Here is a 23637-nt window from a genome sequence, read left to right on the forward strand (position 1 = left end):
AAAGTAATTCTAATTAAGATACATAAACAATGGGCCTTCACTATTAGAGATAATACTTTATCTTCTGTGAAGCACTAGCTCTTCTGCCTGGAGTTCAGCCTTAGTTTTTTTTCTTCTTCTTCTTCATACTAGCCATATCCACTCAGCAAAATCATCATTTTCTCATGTGCCAAATAAGTGGGTTGGACTATAGTCTCTTCTAGCTCTGAATCTTATATTCCTAAAGATTTAATATTCAGTATAGTAAAAAAAAAAAAAAAGACTTTTGTTTTCATTTTTTCCTTGCAATCAAATAGGAAGGAGACCACAGTACCTTGGCTTTGGAGACAGTCTCCATATTACCAGCAAGGTCATCAATCTCCATCTTCATTTCACTCTTCTCCTTCTCCAGTTTCTGTTTGACCCTCTGCAGGTTGTCGATTTGTTCCCCAAGCTCAGCTACGCTATCCGCGTGCTTCTTCCGCAGAGTGGCCGCTGTGGCTTCATGCTGCAGGGTGGCCTCTTCAAGGTCCCTGCGCATCTTCTGGAATTCAGCCTCTCGCTTCTTGTTCATCTCAATCTGGGCTGAAGTTGCCCCACCAGCTTCTTCCAGGCGCTCGCTGATCTCCTCGAGCTCCCTGGAGAGATCAGATCGCTGCTTCTCAGCTTTTGCCCGAGAGGCGCGTTCTGCCTCGATTTCCTCCTCCAGTTCTTCAATGCGAGCCTAGCAATAAGGGAAAGCACAGCCATCAGCTCCTTCCTGTCAGTGGATGTTTTCATGGGGCGTGGAACCCGTGGAAGTGATGATTTTACCTGCAACTCCTTGATCTTCTTCTGCAACTGCATAGCCAATGCTTGTTCGTCTTCAATCTTGCTTTGCAGATTGCTCATTTCAAACTCTTTCCTTTTAGAAAAGCAAGACATGTTAGAAACCATAATTCCATAAATTTCCCTTTACTTTTTAAAAATTAAACATTAGAATCCCTCTGTAATGCTGATTTTGGAAAAGAGGGCTAACAGATACCTTCTAAGCCAATTGTACCCTATAAAGCTTTTTCAGCATCTATTTTAATTTTACTTGGGACACATCACTTTTTTTCACCAGTGTTTTATCTTAATCAGTTTAATAATGGAGTTATGTTGTATTTGTACTTACTTTTTTAATTTTTCATCAAGCTGTGCTTTGTCATTTTCGATATCCATTGTGGATTCTTGGGCCAACTTTAGGTCACCTTCTAGTTTCCTCTTTGCTCTCTCTAGATCCATGCGGAGTTTCTTTTCTTGCTCCAAGGATCCTTCAAGCTGAATTTTTAAATGCATTTTATTAATTTGGTTTCTTAAAGCATGAATCCTTTGTCACCTATCTATATTTAATGAGATGGAAAATTTTAAGTGACACCAATTTCAATTTTTAAAATAATAAAAGTCATTAGCGGAAATCAGTTATGTTAAAAATTTCATGAATGTGGTATCATCATTCCTTTAATATAAAAACAGTTTATTTTATATTAAAGAAAGAAATCATCTTCTTTTTATATCCAGCTTCAAAATTCTATGAATCAATGAGTGTAAAAAAAAAAACTCTATGAGTCTATGTGTTTTTACACTTACATCATCCACTTGTTGTTCCAATTTGGTTTTGGCTTTAGTCAGTGTATTCACTTTGTCCTCCTCTGCCTGCAGGTCATCCAGGGTCTGCTGGTGGGCTTCTTGGAGGGCTTTTTTCTCTTTAGTGAGCTTAGCAATGTTTTCATCCAGCCCTGCCATCTCCTCTGTGAGGTTTTTAACCTTTATGAGAGAAAATATTTTTGTATTAGATTATGCTGTGTCATACTTGTACATAACATATGCATAATATAAATTATTTCCTTTTCATTGGTATTATTTGCACCTTGTTCTCTGTAGCATGTTTCTCCTTTTCCACCTTGGCTAGTGTCAGCTCAAGGTCATCAATATCCTTCTTGAGTTCTGAACATTCATCCTCCAGTTTCCTCTTCTTGGCTGTCAATTCAGCATTGATCTCCTCCTCATCCTCAGCTCTTTCAGTCGCTTCCTTGATTTTAGCCTCAAGTTGGATTTTGGTTTTGATTAGCTGGTCACATCTCTCCTCAGCATCAGCCAAACCTTCTGCTTCCTATGGTAGAAAAAAATAATTTTCTAAAGTTATGTCTACACATCTAAACAGAACAACTTGTCCAGAAAGCAGAGAAGGCCAAGAATGAACCAGTTTTGGTGCTTCTATGTGCTGGTTGGATTGACTGATTCATCTGACTAACCAGTTAAAAATTAATCTACCAGTTGATTTTGCCCTGAAGTTCTATCATGCTTTTGTCATTTAAAATTCCTTTTACATCAATTATCTGATTTTGGTCTCAGGACAACCTTGGCATGTGGAAGATACAACCAGGGCAGGGGAAAAGGAGCTGTACAGTAAAGCCAATGTATGACAAAACCAAAATTTACCTACTTTAAAGTTTTGCTCAAAATAGTCTCCACATAGGAATATAGACTTTTTTTTGCTTTTTGGTGAGGCAATTGGGGTTAAGTGACTTGCCCAGGGTCACACAGCTAGTAAGTGTTATGTGTCTGAGGCCGGATTTGAACTCAGGTCCTCCTGACTCCAAGACTGGAGCTCTATCCACTGCACCACATAGCTGCCCCCAGGAATATAGATTTTCAAGGAACACCACAAGCTACCATTTTTATTCACATTTCCCTCAAATATTTTAAATATGAAATAAGTACTTAGGAAAAGTAAACAATATATGATCCTTTGTGTTATCACTTATGTCCTGGTCTCCTAGCATCCTTAATTCAAAGAGAGAATATTTTAAATGAGAAAGTCCATTGGAAACTTTAGGTGTGAAATGCCATTGTATCTAAACTATAAAAGAAAGCTTGAAGAAGAGAAGGCAGGCAGAAGAGTGAGAACATAAAATAATTTTCAGAGTGATTTATTTTGTCTTCTTTTCCTTGCAATTCTATGATTTAGAGTCTAAACATATCTATTAAAAGGGAAGAAGAAACAGACAGCAGCTATTGACCCAGATTCAATAATTCTTTGTGTATTGGAGGTACCTTGTTTATAAGTTAAACTTACTACATTGCAGATACCACTGTTAACTATTAATGGAATAGCACAGTAGATATAGCACTGGCCCTGAGGTCAGAAGGACCTGAGTTCAAATCTGGCCTCAGACACTTGATACTTACTAGCTGTGTGATCCTGGACAAGTCACTTAACCCCATTGCCTAGCCAAAAAAACAAAAAAACCCCAACAAAACAAAACAAAAAAAACCTAGTAAAGGAATATCAGTGCCAGTACCCTAAGAAATTGAAAAAGAGGTGAAGAAGGGGGAAAAAAACCTCAGTGGCTGTAGAAGAACAGATATCAATTCCCTCTTCTCCAATTAGCCATTGTTAAGAGTGCTATGTGTAACTTTTCTTTTAGCTCACTTTTTGTTCTGATGAGATCAAAGTACATTCTGATTTATAGCCCCCCCCCAAAGAAAATCCCTAAAGAAACTTCAGCCCACTCTAGTCTAATAGCAGGTTCTGGAAAGACAGGGAAAAAAATCAAGAAATACATACTTACATGCATACATACATATATACACATGCAATATATATATACATATATTTGTAGGTGTGTATGTATACACACACATGTGTGTTCTTTGATTTTTTTATAAATTTTTATAGATATGTACATATGTTTGTAAATTTATATTGAATAAACCATAAACACATGTGTAAAAATTATTTAGGAAGTGTCTATCTTTTGCTTTTAAGGGTTGTTCTAAATATTTTTGAAAATTGGACTGAAATAACAATTCACATTTACATAGCACTTAAAGGTTTACAAAAATACTTCCCACAGAAAGCTTCTGTGAGGTAAGTGATGCAGTTATTATCTCCATTTTGCAGATGAGGACACTGAGGCACAGAGGTGATTTTTGTCAGAGTTACAAAGCTAGTAAATACCAGACCATGGAGTCAAACTCACGCCTTCTGAGTCTACAACCAATGCTTTTCCTGTGAGCTATGCAATAAAGTTTATAGCTTTCTAAAACTATTTTTAAAAATCTCATATCTTAGATGGTAGTGGTAGAATAACAAATGATAATGGGCATTTAACAATGACCGAATGATTGTTGTTATTAAACAAACTGATTGTTTTAGAATGACTATTACAGGATACTCACAGATTGCACTTGGAGAAGGAGGTCATTTTTCTCTTGTGTCAGAGCCACCATCTTTTCTTCCAGTTCCTTTCTCTTAGCCTCAGACTTGGCGAGCTCTTCTTTGGTTTTCTCAAACTCTTCCTTCATGTTGGCCATCTCTTTCTCTGTCTCTGCACTCTTGAGCAGAGGCTTGATTTTGAAATACAGCTTCATCCAGGGCCAGTGCTTGACATTCATGAAGGAACGGACATTGTACTGGATGCAGAAGATGGACTCTCTATAAATGAAAATGCATTTAAAAAGGGAATGAAGCTTATGAAAAAGAGAATAGAATCTTGTTGAGGATAGGAGCTGTCTCACTTTTGTATTTGTATAATCAGTTCCCACTATAGCTCCTCGAAAGAATAGACATTTAATAAATGTTCATAGATTGATTAATTAAAGGCATATTTAGCAGATTGAATAATAGCATTCAATTAAAAAGAAAGGAAATACAGACACTGTGAAATGCTAATATGAGCCTCACCTCCTTTCCATCATTTTCTTAAATTCTACTCTCATCAGGTAGCCTCGGCATATGGCTTGAGTGCGCGTGATTAGTTGAGCTAATTTGTCATCTCGCATCTCCTCTAGGGTTCCCAGAAGACCAGCTTTAAAGAAGACCTTGGCAAAAGAAAAGTTAAATTTGATAATTTTCAGTAGAAATTTCAAATGGAAAGTAATTTTCCAAGGTGAAAATTGTGATTAGTGGTACCTTGGTGTGCCCAAATTTATACTGGGTGTGGTCGATATCAATGGATCCAAGAAGTTTCTCGGAAGCCTTCTTGCTGTCAATGAACTGTCCCTCTGGAATAGCACTTGCATTTAAAACCTTGTATCTATTATAATAAGAATAGCAAGATATTTTCTTCATTAAAAAGGTGATACAACTATTGTAGCCTCATCAGAATAATCACAAGTTATGTGAATTCAAGAAAATCAAAATTTGAAGACTGTGGCTGTAATAACCAAGGTTGACCCTAAAGAAGAGATTTCAGAATGCATACCCCACTCCCCTTTCTTTGCAGAGGTTGGAGATTGTGGGCAGATAATATTGCATACATTATTGGACTTTATTGATGTACTAGTTAGATTTGATGAACTACATCTTTTCTCTTTTTTTATTCTTTGTTATAATCAATGGCTCTTTGTTTATTGGAGGAAGAAAGAATATGCTGGAAAATTGATATGATATATAAACAAAAGACACTGATTTATTATTTTTTTAATGAAGCCAGGTAGGCTCTGCTGCTGGGGGAGGCTGAGACTGGGGGATTACTTGAGTTCAAGAGTTCTGAACAGAAGTTGGCTAACCTAATAAGGATTCTTCACTAAGACTAACAAATTTAATGAACCCCTGGGAGTGAAGGGCAACCAGGATATTTAAAAGATAGGGTGAACCAGTGTAGGTCAGAAACTGAAAAAGTCAAAAATCCCATGCCAATCAGTAGTGAGATTGGGCCTGTGATAGCTGTTGCACTTCCAAACTGGCCAGTTTGGGTAGGAAGACTCAATCTCAAAAATAAATAAATAAACTAGTGAAAAAATGAATAAATGGACTGATAGACAACTAAATAAATAAATCAACAAACAAACAAACATAGTACCATTTTCCATCAAGTGGTGTACCATCCAGACCAGAATGTTTCTTTGATACAGCAAGAAGAATAAATTTCCTCTGCTATTAATTACCCAGGACTTTTCTCTTTTCAGATGACTTTTCAACTGATAATATTTTATGTTTCATTGTTGAAGAATTGAAAATAATAGCTGTGTAGATGACAGATGATATGATATTTAAAGGTGAAAATGATTATAATAGGGAGGACCTTACCGTTGTTTGAAGTCAGCGTACAGGATTCGGCTTGGGAATCCTTTCCGGCAGATTCTAATACCTTCTAGCACACCATTACACCTCAGCTGATGTAGGACAAGTTCATGTTCCATGGCACCTGAAAAACAACACCAAAGCTCATAAATTTTACTTAAAAATCAAGGTAAAAACAGTGTTACCTATTTGAACTTCACCAGTTTCTTACCAGGTGTTTTAGTTTCATTGGGAATGATGCAGCGTACAAAATGAGGGTGAGTGCTTCTAAGGTTGGTCATCAGCTTATTTAAATTCTCCTATAAAACCATATAAAAAGATGTTAATAATTGCCTCTTGTTGCTACTTGAAAACCTTATCAGTCCCCTACCTCACTTCAATACCTCAAGAAGTCTGGGATTCCATTCTTCCTCTACCAAAGTAGATCTTAAGCCTTCCATACTTTAGTGGAAGGTCTTTATGAGTTGCTGAGGCCAAGAAAAATTAATCAGATGGGGACCAATCTTCTGCTAATGAAAATCATCAAATTTACATAGGCTGGTCCTCAAGCAACAAGCACATAGTCCATCACCATGTATTTTCTTAAAGCTTTTTAAGTTAGACGGGGCCTGACACAGCTTGAGCTTTTTTGGCATAGTCTTCTAGAGAAGGAGGTCACCTCCATGCCAGGATGTAGCATCAGTCTGTAAGTCAGTCAGCAAGCATTTATTAAGCCCTTACTATGTGTTAGGTGCCATGCTAAGTGCTAGGGATACAAAGAAAGGCAAAACAAATCGTTCTTAAGGAGATTATGATCTAAAGTGGGAGACAACATGCAAACAACTATGTACAAACAAGAAAAATACAGAGTAATTTAAACAAATATCAGAGTGCAGATATTAATATGGTGGGGGACTGAAAAAGGCTTCTTGCAGAAGATGTTATTTGAAGTAATACGTAAAAGAAGCCAGGAGACAGATACCAGAGGGAGAGAACTCTAGGCATGGAGCACAGTCAGTACAAAGACATGAAGCTGAGGAGATGGACATGTCATGTACTAGGACTTATATCAGTGTCTCTGGAACATAGAGTGCATGGAGGGGAGTAAAATGTAAGAAGACTGGAATGGTAGAAAGGAGTCAGGATTTGAAGAGCTTTTTATATTTGATCCTGGAGATGATAGGTAGATTTTTTTTTTTTTTACTAGATGAGTGACATAGTCAGACCTACGCTTTCAGGAAATCATTTTGGCAGCTATGTGGAGAATGGATTGGAGTGAGGGGAGATGCGAGGCCAGTTAGAAAGCTATTGCCATAGTCTACAAGTAAGGTGATAAGGGCCTGAACTAGGATAGTGTCTATGTGAGTGAAGAGAAAGAGACATATAAGAGAGATGTGAAGGCAGAAATAAGATTTGTCAATGGGCTGATGTGTGGAATGAGTGAGAGGAGTTGCAGATGACCCCAAGCTTCTGAGCCTGGGTTACTGGAAGAATAGTGATACCCTTAAAAGGGAAGTTTGGAAGAGGGGATGGTTTTGGGTAAAAGATAATAAGTTTTGTTTTGGATATGGTAAGATTGTGATGCCAAAAAGACATCCAGTTGAAGATGTCTAAAAGGCAATAAATATTTTTGATGACCCTTCACTGTAACTTTATAGAACTATCTGAAAAAATTTAAAGAGGTTAGAAAGTGAGTTCATTTCTGTTGCTTATGTTGGCAAGAAAAGCTATTGAGATGAGGAAGAAAAAAATGTGAAAAAGAATTTGGGGTTCTGTTTAGACTTTTAGGCTTGTTGATATAAAGATAACTAGTCTTAAAAAAATAAGTTAAAAAAAACTGGCAAATACCAGGGAAATGAAAGCAGACAGACTGTAAGGGCATTTTAATAATGTACTCCTTCTTTAAGTCTCTATCCAAATTCAGGTGGTTTATCCCAAGTACTGACATTTGGAGAAAATTTAAATTAAGCCTTTGATTGTGTGTGACTGACATCACTAAGTGAAGAAGTTGGGTCTGAAAATAGGTTTTAGCTCAGTCTTGAATTCCTTCAATACCTATGAGGTGAGCAGGTCTTATGAGTTTTAGATTTAGAGGAAATTTGTCTTTTGTCACAATATATTCATAGGATGTACTGGGGAAGTGACTTAATAAGTATTTGTAGATTGATTAATTCTTTAGGATTTATTTGGGTTAAAATTATCCCTTAGAGACATTCTAGATCTGTTCATATATAACTCTTTTTACATCTTACTACAGATTTAAAGATTATATCGTACCCGAAAAAGAGCTGACACCGTCTGGAAAGATGAACCCTTCTTCTTTCCACCTTTCTTTCCACCGCCACCACCCTCTGAGAAATAAAAAGAAATAAAATAAATTATATATTAACACTTATAATTTTTAAAATTACTCCTGCCCAAATTCCTTTTGAACCTTAAAATCTGCCCTTATTTACATTGCTACTCTTTTTGAATGCATGCCCCACCTCTATCAACTATTATTCATATCAGTAGGCTAAGAGACTACAATTTTACTAAAAGAGATTTCCAAGGTAAATAAATAAAAAACACAATGATAAGAAGAAGAGGCATAGAGAAGGACCTCCCTATTGGTACAAAATAGGGCTGTTTCCTGGAAGTGGTATTTGGGTGTAGTATTCAGAACCCAACTCCCTATATGTTCTTAACTGAGATTCATGAACTTCTTCTTGCTGCTGAATACATTTTGATAATTATTTAAATATAGTTTTCATTCTAGTTCTATGTATTTTATGTACTTAAAATATTATTCTGAAAGGGGACCACAGACTTCACTAGACTGCCAAAGGGGTCCATGACACAAAAACGATTAAGAATCCCTGGCACTGGGAAAAATTACCTCCTTCAGAGCCAGGTCCTCCAGCAAAGAGGAAGGCCAGAGTTTTCATTGCAGATTTCTGGTAGAGTCCAACCACAGTTTCATTCAAAGGATCCTTGTTCTTGTCTAGCCAGCCTGTAATGTTGTAGTCCACGGTGCCAGCGTAGTGCACCAGGGAGAAGTGGGCCTCAGCTTTCCCCTTGGCAGGCTTGGGTTTCTGGAAGTTGTTGGATTTCCCCAAATGTTGTTCATACAGCTTGTTCTTGAAAGAAATGTCTGTTGCCTTGGGGAACATACACTCTTCTTCTAGGATGGAGAATATGCCCATTGGCTAAGGATAGGGAAGAGATATATAGTTATATTCTCCCAGGAAATGCTACTTCAATTGTATGTGGAAATTTTGTAGCCCCAAAAATACAATTTTTCAGAAGTATATATGTGATGATAGGTAAATGAAACTATCTCTACTTTTCAACTTCAAATGCTGAAACATAAAACCATCATTATACATGCTAGAGATATGCTAGAAATATGTTTTCTGTAAAGATTTGGTATTATGTAGATATATGTAATAGTTTGTCATGCAGCAAACCTCATATTCAAAATGAATTTGGGCTGATGGAAATACTGTTTCGTAGTTTAATTCTCATTATTTAGCAAATTTATATGTATTAATACTATATTCCATTCTAGCCATAACAACAATAGTGAGATGTCTAAATTGCATAAAAAGAAAAGAGAAGTTATATGGTGATAAAAAGCTATCTTTTCTAATACAAAAGTATATCTTATGCTATTTTAAAAAAAAACCTATAAGCCTATGGAACTACAATTCCATATTGTGAAACATATGATTATAATTTGTCTTGTCTTCTAGTTTTCTATTCAAATTAAATGATTAGACAACATGACTGATTCAAAAGACCATATAAAATATCTAAGTCGATGGTTATAATGACAAGATGTCTCTATTGATCTTAAAAATCAGCAGAGTCTTCAAAAGGATATAAAACATTTTTTCCTTCATGAGAATTCCTGTTCTTAAATTATCAACATATATAGCTATGGTAAGACCACCAGTTTCTGTGCCCTGATAACTAACTGACCAGATCCATTTCCAATGGAGATGATGGGGGCCATTCAAATTCTATAGAAGATGAGTGCCATTGTATCTTTGTTGCATATCCTTGCTATGTTAGGGCAAAGTAAACTTCCTCCTTTGTTAGGTATTCAGTGACTTTTGAGTGTATCATTTTGTCTCAACATCAAACCTGAACTAAGAGGGTACTGAATTTAGAATAAGTGCCTACAACAATAGTACTTAAGCAAAGAAGAGAGGTTTCATCTCAGGGAACCATTTGTATTTGGATTTTTATAGGTGCTCTGATACTATCATTTTATCAAGGTGAAAAAAAGGAATGTACATACAATGCAATTTAATTTAATCCAATCCAACAGGTTAAAACCTCACACCCATACAAATATTGTCAATTCTTTTAAGATAATGAAACAGGAATGGATAGCATCCAAGGAACCCACGGATAAAATTGTGACAGTCAAAATACATAGCCTTTCATTATTAACAGTTTCTTCTTCAAGGTACTAATGATTTGGAATGATTCTTATCCAAAAGTAAAGTTTCATGAAAGGAATCTGAGAATTGCTAAGTGGTAGACTTCAATTCCACGTGAGATAAGTTAAAATATGTAGAAAGGAAAGATCATTGAACATACTCTATTGGGAGAAAGGCAACATTATTTTGGTGAGAAGAAATGATGCTTTACTGATGTAATTAGTATTTTGAGGAGTAATCACACATTTTTTATTAAGGGGGAAAACATTTAATTTATTTAGATTTTTTTTTTAAGAAATTGGCAATGTACTACAGCAAAGGCTTTTTTTAAAAAAACTGAGACAATGTTTGATTTTGCTTAGTCATGTACAAAGTTAGAAACAGGAAATTGAGAGCACTCCTTTGAATTAAAAGAAGGATAAAAGGGCACTTTTCTTGGAAGTATGAATAAGAGATTTCCTAGCAATCCATGTTGAGATCCATTTATTTGAAAATGACCTAGAGGCAAGTATGCTTCAAGTATGATAATAAACTCACACAGAGAGTGAAATATAAAGGCTTCTTACTCCAAAAGGAAAGGAAGCAATTAATTTTAGGAGTGCTGAAAATTCTTGAGCAAAAATTAAACTTTTCTTTAGTATTTTGAGTAATGGAAAATGTGTACGCACCTTCTCAATGAGCTCGATGCAGGCCGCCAGGTCCATCCCGAAGTCAATGAACTCCCACTCGATGCCTTCCTTCTTGTACTCCTCCTGCTCCAGCACGAACATGTGGTGGTTGAAGAACTGCTGCAGTTTCTCATTGGTGAAGTTGATGCACAGCTGCTCCAGGCTGTTGAACTGAGTGTGTCAAATACAAAACACTCTGAGTGATTGGAAAAAACAAGGGAAGTTGAAGAAAAGCAAATTATGTAGACTTCTCCATTTAGTGCTTTGTTTCCCCTAACAACTTACATCGAAGATCTCAAAGCCGGCAATGTCCAAGACGCCGATGAAGTACTGTCTGGGCTGCTTGGTGTCTAGTTGCTGGTTGATACGAGTGACCATCCATAGGAACATCTTGTCATAGACAGCTTTAGCCAGAGCACCCACAGCATTGTATACCTTTAAGAAGAATAGTATATTTCCTGAAGTCAGAGCAAAGAATGAACCTTTGAGTTTCCTTTGGTTGATTTGAATTAAGTGGCTTTAACCGCATTCACCTGCTGCACAGTCTGGCCTTTGGTGACATATTCATTGCCAACCTTCACTCTAGGGAAGCACAGAGCTTTGAGGAGGTCAGCAGAATTCAGACTTTGCAGGTAGGCAGCCTTGTCAGCAACTATAATAGCACAGAGAAAAGAACAAGGGTGTCATAGCTCAGAAAAATCAAATTGATCTAAAATTTCTGAGAGAAATATGAAGATTAACAAGTGGTGACTCTCCAAGAATAGTTTACAAGGTCTCTTGTGATATGGATGTTTCTAATTCCACAATCCCTAAGCTTTTGATTCTGACAAGAATTCATTTACAAAGATGTTTTCTCATTAGCATTTTGGTCTTGTAAATTTTATCGATTAATTTTTGCAGTGGCAATTTGGAACATGTGGTTTGAAAAATCTTTTACCTATGAATGTGGTCTATAGACCAAAAATGTTGGTGGTCTACTATGATGCATTAACTATATTAGTGTGTTGTTCCCTTTCTAGATTGTAAACTCCACAGGAGAGGGAATATATCAATTAGTCAATTAAAAAGCATTTTTAAAGCACCTTTTTGTTGTTATTTAGTTTATTAGTCATGGCATGACCCTATTTGGTTATTGTTATTATTATTATTATTTTTTTTTTTTTTTACAGATACTGGAGTAGTTTGCCATTTTTTTCTCCTGCTCATTTTACAGATGAAGAAACTGAGGCAAACAGTGTTAAGTGACTTGCCAAGATCACATAGCTAGTAAGTGTTTGAGGCCGGATTTGAATTCAGGTATTCCTGACTTCAGGGCCAGCCTTCTATCTACTGTGCCACCTAGCTGCCTGAAAAGCACCTACTATCTGCCAAGCAGTTTGTTAAACACTGAAGATACAAAGATAGAAATGTAACTGTCCCAGCCCTTTAAGAACTTATATGTTAGGGGCAGCTAGGTGGCACAGTGGATAGAGCACTGACCCTGAAGTCAGGAGGACCTGAGTTCACATCTGGCCTCAGACCAAACACTTGATGCATACTTGATGATGTGACCTTGGGCAAGTCACTTAACCCCGATTGCCTCACAAAAACAAGCAAAAAAAAGAACTTATATATTAGAAGAAACAATGTATATTTTATGCACATGCATGAACACATGAAATATTTATGCAAATATGACCAGGTCATTTGGATGAGGGATTGGGGGTGGGGTTGGAACTAGCAGCTTGGAGCTGTAGAAGGCCTTATGTAGAAAGTGGTACTTAAGCTAAAGTTGAAAGGAAGGTAGGGATTCTAATGGGTGGAGATAAGGAGGTAAACATTTCAGAAAGGGCGGCAAAGGCACCAAGATGGGAGATGGAGGTCACTGTGTGAGGAACAGAGAAAAGGCCATTTGGATTAGATTACAAAGTATGGAAGGGAGAGTAACTCCAATGTCTGGAAAGAAAGGTTGGGACAAGGTTGTAAAGACCTGTAAAAGCCAAACAGAGGAATTTGTATTCTATTATAGGGCAATAGAGAATAAATAGAGTTCACATGGAAGTGATGTGGTCAGCTTTGCACTTAAAAAAAAAAAAACAAAAAGCTTTGATAGCAATGTATGGATGAATTGACTGAACAAGAGAGGTACTCCTAGCCAGGAGATCAATTCAGAGGCTATTGATTTAAATAATCCATGTGAAACGGGATGAGGACTTCAACTATTACAGTATCTAATCTAATTTTTGTATTTTCTCCAATACCTAGCACACTGCTTTTTTGTGCTATAAGCACTTTATGTTTGTTGTTGTTGTCATTGTTAACATTGAGTAATAGCAATATAAAAGTTCAAGGGACTTTGACTTTAATCAAAGTTGTCCTGAGGCAAATTTCTTTAGTTTTACCTCATTCATTGAAGGGGATCAAACTAATTTTGATCAAATTGATCTAGATTGGTTAATACCAGACCACAGATTAACAAAAATTAACACATATATACACATACATGCACCACACACACATGAACAAGTATATTGGATTGCTCACGTGCATTATACAGACTATCAGAAAATGATATATAGATTTCCTCCTTTTCCCCTCCCTCTTTTCTGGTATTTTTTTCCTCTAATGAGATAGAGAATGACTTTGTAAATTAAAGGGAGAGTTATTATGAAGAGAAATTTATTTATCCCTGGCTCCTCTCCTAACTTACTATAGTACACTTTTACAATGGGAAGAAATGGATTCTGCTAAATATCTTGAGAACAGAGTGGTATTATTTTGAGAAATACCAATGTGACATCATGGAAGTGACATTACTTCTTGTGTACCGTATACCCACACACTCCAGAAAAAGACTCAAGTGCATGAAAAATGGTAGGCATATACAGATGACATTTTTGATGCTTGCATATCTGGCTTTTCAGTGCTCAGAGGAGGTCATATTCTATGCTTATGGGCACACCTCCCTTTTGCCAGATGCCCTATAATTTTAAAGCAATTCTCTATTCTAGTCACAGACTCATAGAATGTTGTATAACTAGAAGGGATCTTAGATAATCAAGCATGACACTCTCATTTTATAGATGAGGAATCTAATGTCTGGGAAGAATAACTAGTTTGGAATATTCTGCTGGGTACAAAAGAAGCTAGAGTCAGAGGGAAACTAGAAGGCAGTGGAGAGAACTGAATTTGTGTAGAGAGAATTGAATCATGTTCATTTTATATGATGTGTATCACAGGAACTGATCCTTGGCCATGTTGCTTGAACACTGTTATTCTATTAACAGCTATGTTTTCTCTATGCTTAGCACTACAGGGTGTACAAAGACAAGATATATTTCTGCAGCACAACTAGATTATTATTAGACAAGTCTATCATGCATAAATGCAATCTAGGATTATCTATACCTTCTGTGCCATCTGGCTCAGCCTGCTCCTCTCGTTGCTTCTGCTTGAATTTCATGTTACCATAATGCATGACAGCTCCTGTTAGCTTGTAAATGGCCACCTTTTCATCATTAGTGAAACCCAGGATATCAACAGCACTCTGACAAAAGATTGAATACAATAAATTCCCTAATCTCAATTATCCACAAGCAAATTGTCTTCAAATCTATTTAACCAACATTTATTAAGTATGTGAGGCACTGGGCTGGGCACCAGAGGACCTTCAAAGATAAATAAGGCAGATCCATGTTCAAAGCATCTACAATTAAACAATGGGGACTGAACGTGCAACACAAATAACTATAATACAAGGCAAATGTGATATATACATGAAGGAGATTGCCAAAGCTGTCGAAGCTCTCCATTGCTATGGTGGGAGGGTTACTCCATCACCTAACTAGTCCTGAAGATTGTTTTAACAATGATGGGCAAAGATTCCCTGTTTCCCCATTATTTTCCTTACTTCTCTTTTTTAGTCATATAAATGTCCAGTTGTTTAGTTTTTCTTCCCCTCTATTATCCCAGTCCAAGGCATTGAAAGTGTTTCATAACCTAACCCCAATATAAGCTCTTTGAAGGCTGGGACTGTTTATTTGTCTTTCTTTGTCTCCCCAGTGTTTAGTTCAAGGACTCTTGACTTGTTTTGACTTGGCCTAATCTTTTTGTGCCCCAGGCAACTCTCTAAGACTGAGAGTGGTAGATACTATCTTGTATTAGAAGAGGGAGTTTCCCTATACAGATGAAATTACAGGTCTATTAAAGAAAATGAAAAAATGCTTAACTATTGTTTATTTTTGTTTTCATCCCAGTAGTGTGATTTCATTGATATTGGGAACTTCTAATGAAGAAACTCTAGTTATCTACAAAGATTAACTCTTACTCTATAACTTCATTCATTGAAAGAATTGCCTGGGGCCATTGAGAGGTTAAGCAACTTCCCCACCTTCACATAATAAGTAGGTGTCAGAAGTGGACTTGGAACCCAGGTGCCCCTGATTCTGAGGCTGATTAGCTATTCACTATTTTTAAAAATGTTTAAATTTATTTTATTTTTAATTTATGGGATAAAACAAGCATTTTCATAACATTATAATAAAAAAGATTGTATATGAAACTGCAAATCTATTACGTACAACTCACTATTCCTTTTAAATAGGTGAACAAATGAAAGTTGAGTAAATTGCACAAATGAAATTTTTTGTTTTCTACTTTGTGCTACTTACATCAGTAGCCATTAGCTCTTCTTGGTCATCGATACTGGGAACAGTGATCTCCCCTTGACTGACGAAGGCGTAATCATATGGGTTGGTGGTGATCAAAAGCATCTCTGCACAAATGGGCACATGTTGACAGAATTACTACCTTTGTATAAAACATCACAGTAGAAATTATTTGAAAAGTTATTCACTTCTAACATATAGATCAAAAAAGATGTATTTACCAATAAGCTCTGGCTTCTTGTTGGACATGATTTGATAAAAGATATGATAGCTTCTTTCAGCCTTGAGCTGGAAGGTAACTCTGGACTTCTCTAATAGATCTAAAGTGTGTTTAAAAGAAAAAATAAAAAATATGAAGATTGAAGAAAAGAAGATATGAAAAATAGACAAGAAGATGATTTTTTGTTTAATGCTCTAAAGGAAAGAAAGGTTAGATTACTCTTTTCAAAGCACTTACATGTTTCAATATCAGCAGAAGCCAGTTTCCCTGTGGCGCCAAAATGAATTCTAATGAATTTACCCTTTAAAGGAAAAAATAAGAGAATTTTTGTTGTACATATCAGTGGTCATACAGATTTTATTTATGCTTCTGAGTGCTATATTAAGGGATGCTAACATATCACATAGACGTGACAGTCTTAATACTTGATAAGTGAAAAAGAACAGGTGGAAACTTACAAAGCGAGAAGAATTATCATTCCTCACTGTCTTGGCATTGCCGAAGGCCTCCAGTAGGGGATTGGCACTGATGATTTGATCTTCAAGGGTGCCCTTAAAATAAACAGAGTAAGAGATGAGTGTCTTTAGGGGATATCTGCTGAAATGACCCTGATCCCCTACTTTTGCCTTCTAATCTAGCTGATGTTGCATGTTTCTTATGATTCTAAGGATGAGTAGGAAGGGAATTTAAAGGAACTCTTAACTGAGCTAAAACATTTCTGCATAACTCACTGATACCTTCTGCCAGAACTGCTCTTTGTCTTGCTGCTCCATTTAACATTTTACCTTCTGTTATTTGGATTGATGTCTAACCTGTTACTAGATTGTAATGTCAGTGTGGTCAAGGAAAGTATTTTAACTAAGTTTTATATCTTCCCTGGTACTAGAACAATGTTTTACATAAGAAAAGATGATTAATAAATGTTTATTGAATGAATTAAATTTTATGAGTGAATAAATAAAAGAATACTAGAAGTGGGACCCTTTCTGTTGAATATTTCCATTCACTGGTCCTAGCCTCACAGTTTTAGTTCTGCCCTCTGTTACTGCCACAGGCTCTGGTAATAGGAATCTTTGGCTGCTGCAGCTAATTGCTACATTTCTGAAAGATTATCGTCAGACCTTTGTATATACCCTACAATGCTGGTTTCATAACATTCCTTGTCTTCAGAGTCAGCAAGGGTTTACCTGCATCTTTCCAGAAGGTTGTTCTTCCTTCTTCTTGTCTCCAGTCACTGCAATTGTTGCAAAGTACTGGATGACACGCTTGGTGTTGACAGTCTTTCCAGCACCAGATTCTCCACTGCCAAACCGTGTAAGAGAAATGACCAGACTCTCAAACAATTGTAAACAATGCAATTATTAACCCCCACTTTCACCCCCCAGTATGGTATCTACATACGTGATCAAGATTGACTGGTTCTCCCGGTCTGTGAAAAAGAAAACAAGAATTCTCAATATATTTAACTTCCCAAAAGGAGTAAATTTGAACGGAAAAAGTTGTTTCCTAAAAATAACAGCCTATGAACTATATGTCATGTGAATTTGAGGTTCCTTTGATTTACAAAATTCTTAGAGTAAGTAGATCATAAAACATTCTTCGATAGGTGAAATTTATGCTCAAGCTATTGATTATGGAATAATCTGTGATATATAATGGAGATACAAATGATTGTAGTGAAAATGCCAGTTTCATGTTTCATTCAACCACCTGCCAAGATGATAGCTTAAATATAGTATTATGATACCAATCTCTAATTTAATAATACTTGAAAGTTCTTAACTAAAATTGTCTATATAATCTGTCTATTGGTTTTCTTAAAACTTTGCTTTTGGCAGAAATTAAGCTCATTAGAAGTATTTCATATTTTTGGCATAATTGAAAAGCAGATTGCAAGTTCAATTAAGTTAACTACATTGAGTTTACCTCTAGTTAACTAGAGCATTAGGATAATCATTCAAGAAATGTTCTGTTTATCTTTGGAACTAAATTTTGTCCTGAACACATTTTCCAATTATTTATTGTTGATTTATTATCATTTTGTGAGAAAGTTTTGCTTCTAAGGGACTGGCCCTGGCCATGCTCTTCATTGCTAGTATAATTGTTGTTGTAATTAAATTTCTTATATACCTTAAGGTGATTGGTTAATACTGAATCACTCACCAGTTAACATGAACTGATAGGCATTGTCAGAGATGGAGAAGATGTGGGGAGGGGCCTCTTGACGCTTTTTGCCCCTGTAGGCAGTCACCACCTCTGGGTTATACACTGGCAGCCACTTGTAGGGATTGACAGTGACACAGAAGAGCCCTGAGTAGGTCTGTATGAAGAAGGGAAATAATTACACAATTCATTTTAACTCATCAATTTCTCTCTTTAATTGACCTAGGTATTATTGATCTGGGTGACCTGGTGGCATGTTTCATAAACTTCAATAACTTGAACATTTTGTTTATGTTTTCTCACTAAGATAGTAAGTTCCTCGAGGGCAGGGATTATTTTACTTCTGTATTTATATTCCCAGAACCTATTATTAGTATTTCAAAATAAGAATCCTTTACATTCCAGTTAATGCCAAGCTCGAGTGATACAAGTGTGCACTCACATAGATCATCCAGGCTGCATAACGCTCTTTGAGGTTGTACAGGACAGCAGGCTCATGCAAATGAGTCATCATGGCCATGTCCTCGATCTTGTCATACTTGGGAGGGTTCATGGAGAAAACTTGATCTTCCTTTACTGTCAAAGTCTGGCCAAAAATAAAACAAAAATAAGACTCTCAAAACAGAAAACAAGTAGGTATCAACTAAGTTTATGAAAAAATCTCTCTCTCTCTCTCTCTTTCTCTTTGTTGTCTTTCTCTGTAGATCTTGTTCTGTTTCATTCTCCTGTCTCTCTATGTCTGTCTCTTGTTTCTGTCTCTATCTCTGTGTGTCTCTGTCTCTGATTACTTTTTCTTCCTTTCCTTTCCTTTCCTTTCCTTTCCTTTCCTTTCCTTTCCTTTCCTTTCCTTTCCTTTCCTTTCCTTTCCTTTCCTTTCCTTTCCTTTCCTTTCCTTTCCTCTCTCTTTCTTTCTTTCTTTCTTTCTTTCTTTCTTTCTTTCTTTCTTTCTTTCTTTCTTTCTTTCTTTCTTTCTTTCTTTCTCTCTGTTGTCTCTGTCTCTGTCTCAGTCTTTTCTGCCTCTTTAATTTTTATATATCTCAGTCTCTTTGTTTCTGTCTCTCTGTTTCTCTGTTTCTGTCTCTATCTCTGTGTGGCTCTGTTTCTTCTGTCCTTCCTTCCTTCTTCTCCTCCTCCTCCTTCTCTCTCTCTCTCTCTCTCTCTCTCTCTCTCTCTCTCTCTCTCTCTTTTTCTCCTCCACCCGCTTACTCACCGCTCCAGCTTCAGTCTTCACTGTCACCTTCCCCCCTTCCCTACTCTGGATGACACTTTTCACATAGGATTCCTTGGGCTCCGCAACGAAGACAGAATTCTTTGCATCAAAAGGCTTGTTCTGGGCCTCAATCCGCTCCTTCTCAGACTTCCTGAGGTAAGGAGCAGCCTCCCCAAAAACAGCCATCTCAGCGTCTGAACTCATGGCTGCAGTTTATTGGTGGCAGCACAGTTCAGGGATCTGAAGGGAAATAAATATACAGTCAGGAGATTTTTTTGAGCTGAAGGGGAACTTAAAGATCACTTAACTTAGCAGTTGAACCCCTTCATTTTCCAGAGAAGAAACCTGAAGTGTAGAGCAAGAAAATGACTTGCCATCTCCTACAGAAGGCCCTTGTTAAGATGCCCCCTGCCCAGGTAAGTATCTCTCTAATGTCTCTGTATCCCTCTGAATTTTTTATTTTGCATTGGATTTATTTTGTAGATATATGCAACGTAGAATGGCATAATTGTTAGATACCTTGTCTTGGAACCACAAAAATCTCAGTTACCTTTGATCCATATTGGCTATGTGATTCTGGGCAAATCATTTAAAGTCTTGGGGCCCCAGGAGATTCTTGAAGATCATAAACTACAGAACGGGTACTGGTTTGCAGTAGAAGAGAGAGTTTCCAAATTGGGAGTTCCCTATAACAATTTTGCCATAGGTCTTGTCCAAAATATACATATTTTTATATAGACTTATACGTATATGTAGAATGTAAGTTTCCTGAAGACAGCCGTTATTTCATTTGTATCTTAGTGTCTCCAGTCTGCCTTTGACAAGTTCTAGATAATGGGCAAATTACTTAACCTCTCCGTGGTTCCATAACCCTCTAAGACTGTTAGTTGCAGATGACTTGCCAATCTGCACTGGTGGATGAAATTTCTATACCAGGAATACTTTATGCAGATTAAATAATAGGTTTAGATAAAAAAAAAATAAGCCGCAACCAAAAATGTGAAAGGTGATACAACAAGTTCATTGTGTATCTCATGCCAGTTGTTAAAAGGATGATTCCATTTGGGATGGAAAATAGTCCTGCTGAGTTAGTGTTAGGCAAATCATTTGCCAGATTTACTTCCCCTTAGTGGCTTTAGTTCAATGATCACTCTTGTATGTTACCAGATATGCCTGACAAGGAGATCAGATCACTGATTTTGGAGCCTTATATTTTAATAGCTTAGTTTTTTATGACATGTTAAGTCCTATCCCATGTAGTGTATTTTGAGCCCTCAGTTGAAAGTGCAAGGGAATTGAGATTTCAGTTAGTCAACACAAGTTTCTGAGCACCTGATATCTGCAAAGCTGTGAAGTAGACAGTGAAGGAATCAAAACTAAACTGAAAACCCATTGCCTTTGAGAAGCTAATGAGTCTAAAAGGGTCAAAGACCACAAATGAAGTGGGTTCTCTCCTGGCCCAAGTCATTCTGGGGCATTATCATAAATTACCTATATAGCTAAAGGCATATTAATGCTTCTAGTTATTTCTAAGAAATAGCCAACTTATAGCCTTAAATACAGAGAGCAATCTGAATGAAGGAAGGTTGGATGGCCAATAGTTTATTTTGTTCAATGTGAAAATTCAGTCAATAGTTGCCAGAATTATAATTATTTTCTGTTTGACGTAATTGTGTTTCCCAGGCTCATGGGTAAAGAAAGGATAACTATCATCAGAATTTTTTTTTTTTTTACCAAGTTTCATAGTACCAGTGGAGCTTTGAGTATGTATGTTTTTTGTTTGTTTCTTTTTGGTTTGCACCTCTGATTACATCAGTGTGGAGAACTCCTGTAAAGTAACCGCCCTCTACCAATGTGGTTGGGCATTTAGCAACTTATGCTTTTAGAGTTGTCTGTTGAAGAGACTATGTGTCAAGAGGATTACCTGGGTAGGTTCATAAAGCTTTAGAGAGGGAAGAGACTTTTGTGATCATCTAGTCCAATTCTTTCATTTTATAGGGGAGTAAAATGAGGACTAAATGGGGAAAGTGCTTTGCCCTAGGACATATGTAGCAGAACTGTAATTGGAACCTAAGACTTCCAAATCCTAGTCTAGAGCTTTCTGCCTAATTTAGATTTTTGTCTGGCTTATTTCCACATTGAAGTTATTTTGCATTCATGTTTTTATTTATTTATTGTTAAGCTTATTTCTTATTATTCCTCTTAATACAATGACCTTCCCTTCCCCTGACCTTCCAACTATAGCTGGTCTAAAGTTTCAAAGTAAAATTAAGTCTTCAATTTGCCTACCTAAGCTTGTTCCACAGAGATTTAAGGAATATTACCATTGATGGCAGGGGCTTTAAATGATAAATGAAACAGAGACTCCCAAAGCCCATTTCTCATTTCTCCTTCCTCTATTCTTTGGTATAAAATAGGGAGTAATTTGTAAAGCACTTGCTTAGTAGCTAACAAAGAAGAATCAGTGTTTCTGTAAGAGTGTCCAATGACTTTACTTATGTATCACCAGACCCCAAATTTCTCACAGAACAAATGTGCCTTGATGAAATCTGCATTACTCTGTAGATCTAATAGCAACTCATTCATATGATGGGAAGCAAATTTGAAAAATTGACAGAAAGCAGATTTTTGAACTTAAATAGAAATGAGTCTTTCCCCAGAAGAGAAAGGCCATTCTGTCCATTGCTAATATTTTTGGCCACTAGACAGTTATGAATTTATTTACTAATACAGCTCCTTAACTACTTTGGGGAACAGAAGAGAGATACATACAATTCCCATTTTATGACTTGTAAACCAAGATAGAGGTCAACCGATCTCACATAAATAGCAAGAGTCAACAAAAATGCCAGGATTAACACTGAGTGATTATGACCGCTAGTTTCCTCATCGATAAACATCTATTAACATAGTGCCAGACACTATGTTAGGCACTCATGACACAAAGACCAAACTGAAACAATCCCTGCCCTCAAGCATCTTATAACCTATCTGAAATGAGGATATTTTCATTCACAGGTTTGTTGGGAGGAAAACACTGGGAATCTGACAGTGCTTAAAAAAGTGAATTGTTATTATGATTGATTATGCCATGAGTACTTTGTTACATTTATTAACTGCTACAACAATTAGGATAAGCATCTAGAATTCAGGAATTCTTAATCTGTAGTTTGTGAACTTGAAAAAGAGAACATTTTGATAACTGCATTTCACTAGAATTCGTTTCTGTTGTAATTCTATATATTTTATGTTATGCATTTAAAAATATTATTCTGAGAGGGGTCCACGTCTGCCACAGAGAAGGATCAGTAGACTGCCAAAAGGGTCTATGACACAGAAAGATTAAGAACTTTGCTCTGGATAAAAATGTGAAAGAATATATCCTCTCTGAATTTATAAGAGATTATAAGAAAGCGTTCTTTCAAGATTTCTTATTCTCCCCAAATGGCCTAGTCCTAGAGCAAGTCAGAGTAACCATTTCAAAAGATCATTTGCTTCTTATATTTTTATATATTTTAATATAAGTACATAAAACAGTTACTCATTGCTCTCTTGTTCAGAGCTTATCATTATAAACTAGCTGGGATATGTTGGACAGGCCACTTCAGTCCTGTAGGTCTCAGTGTTTTCATCTATAAGATGCAATAGTAATGTTGGCCATGCCTACCTCATAGAGCTACTGCAAGGGTCACATAAGACAAAGAAAGTGAAAATACTATGAACAATAAAGTACTCTACCAATGCAAAACATTATTGTTATTATTACTATTATTACATGGTATAATTAAATTAGGCTCTTACCTCTTGTGTGACCAGATGAAGATGCAGATTCAAGGCAGATCACTACAGGGGATGGGCAGGGAGAGAGAAAACATGGTTTATTTAATCACAAGATGCTACTTAGTGATGCTGTGATTGTCAGTTAGGAGCTGACAGCTGGGATCGTTAAAGCACCAGGATCATTAGGAATGCAACATTAAAATTCCAGGAAATAACTGTTGCTATTCAGTGATGTGTCAGTACAGTATCCACAGGGATTAGAGCTCTCAGCTGGGGGAGAATGCTTCATGGGGAGTTCATGTCTCATTTTCCCTTATTCCCACAAATACAAACACCTCTGGACATGCATATGGATGTGGGCACATACCCTGAAAGATTTTGAGGAAGGACAGGATTGAGCTGCCCTAGCGGCACTTTTATAGAGACCAACCTGCAAACACAGCAGCCTAGTCTGCTTTCGTTGCTCAAAACATTTTTGGCAAAACATTTTTTGGCAATCTCCTAGCTTAA

The 23637-nt window shown here is 36.6% G+C and overlaps 1 protein-coding gene across 1 annotated transcript in view; it reads right to left on the reverse strand.

Moving 5' to 3' along the window:
- The window catches only part of LOC114034404 (myosin-4), a 28120-nt gene extending 8557 nt beyond the window's left edge, over positions 1–19563 (reverse strand). Inside the window, exons 1-25 of the mRNA XM_027850080.1 lie at positions 19348–19563; positions 18580–18723; positions 18138–18294; positions 17376–17403; positions 17162–17276; positions 16433–16525; positions 16212–16275; positions 15976–16074; positions 15758–15861; positions 14496–14634; positions 11642–11760; positions 11394–11543; positions 11109–11279; positions 8889–9198; positions 8288–8361; positions 6243–6330; positions 6038–6155; positions 4919–5042; positions 4691–4827; positions 4186–4441; positions 1871–2113; positions 1591–1767; positions 1136–1281; positions 793–883; positions 314–703 (exon numbers count right to left, since the gene is read on the reverse strand). Coding sequence (XP_027705881.1) covers positions 314–703; positions 793–883; positions 1136–1281; positions 1591–1767; positions 1871–2113; positions 4186–4441; positions 4691–4827; positions 4919–5042; positions 6038–6155; positions 6243–6330; positions 8288–8361; positions 8889–9198; positions 11109–11279; positions 11394–11543; positions 11642–11760; positions 14496–14634; positions 15758–15861; positions 15976–16074; positions 16212–16275; positions 16433–16525; positions 17162–17276; positions 17376–17403; positions 18138–18294; positions 18580–18723; positions 19348–19551 — 3741 coding nt within the window. The 5' untranslated portion in view covers positions 19552–19563. The remainder of the gene's footprint in view (positions 1–313; positions 704–792; positions 884–1135; positions 1282–1590; positions 1768–1870; positions 2114–4185; positions 4442–4690; positions 4828–4918; positions 5043–6037; positions 6156–6242; positions 6331–8287; positions 8362–8888; positions 9199–11108; positions 11280–11393; positions 11544–11641; positions 11761–14495; positions 14635–15757; positions 15862–15975; positions 16075–16211; positions 16276–16432; positions 16526–17161; positions 17277–17375; positions 17404–18137; positions 18295–18579; positions 18724–19347) is intronic.
- Between the last annotated feature and the right edge of the window lie 4074 nt (positions 19564–23637).

The sequence above is a fragment of the Vombatus ursinus genome, unplaced genomic scaffold (assembly GCF_900497805.2).
Source record: "Vombatus ursinus unplaced genomic scaffold, bare-nosed wombat genome assembly UNPS02008996.1, whole genome shotgun sequence".
Classification (NCBI taxonomy): Eukaryota; Metazoa; Chordata; class Mammalia; order Diprotodontia; family Vombatidae; genus Vombatus; species Vombatus ursinus.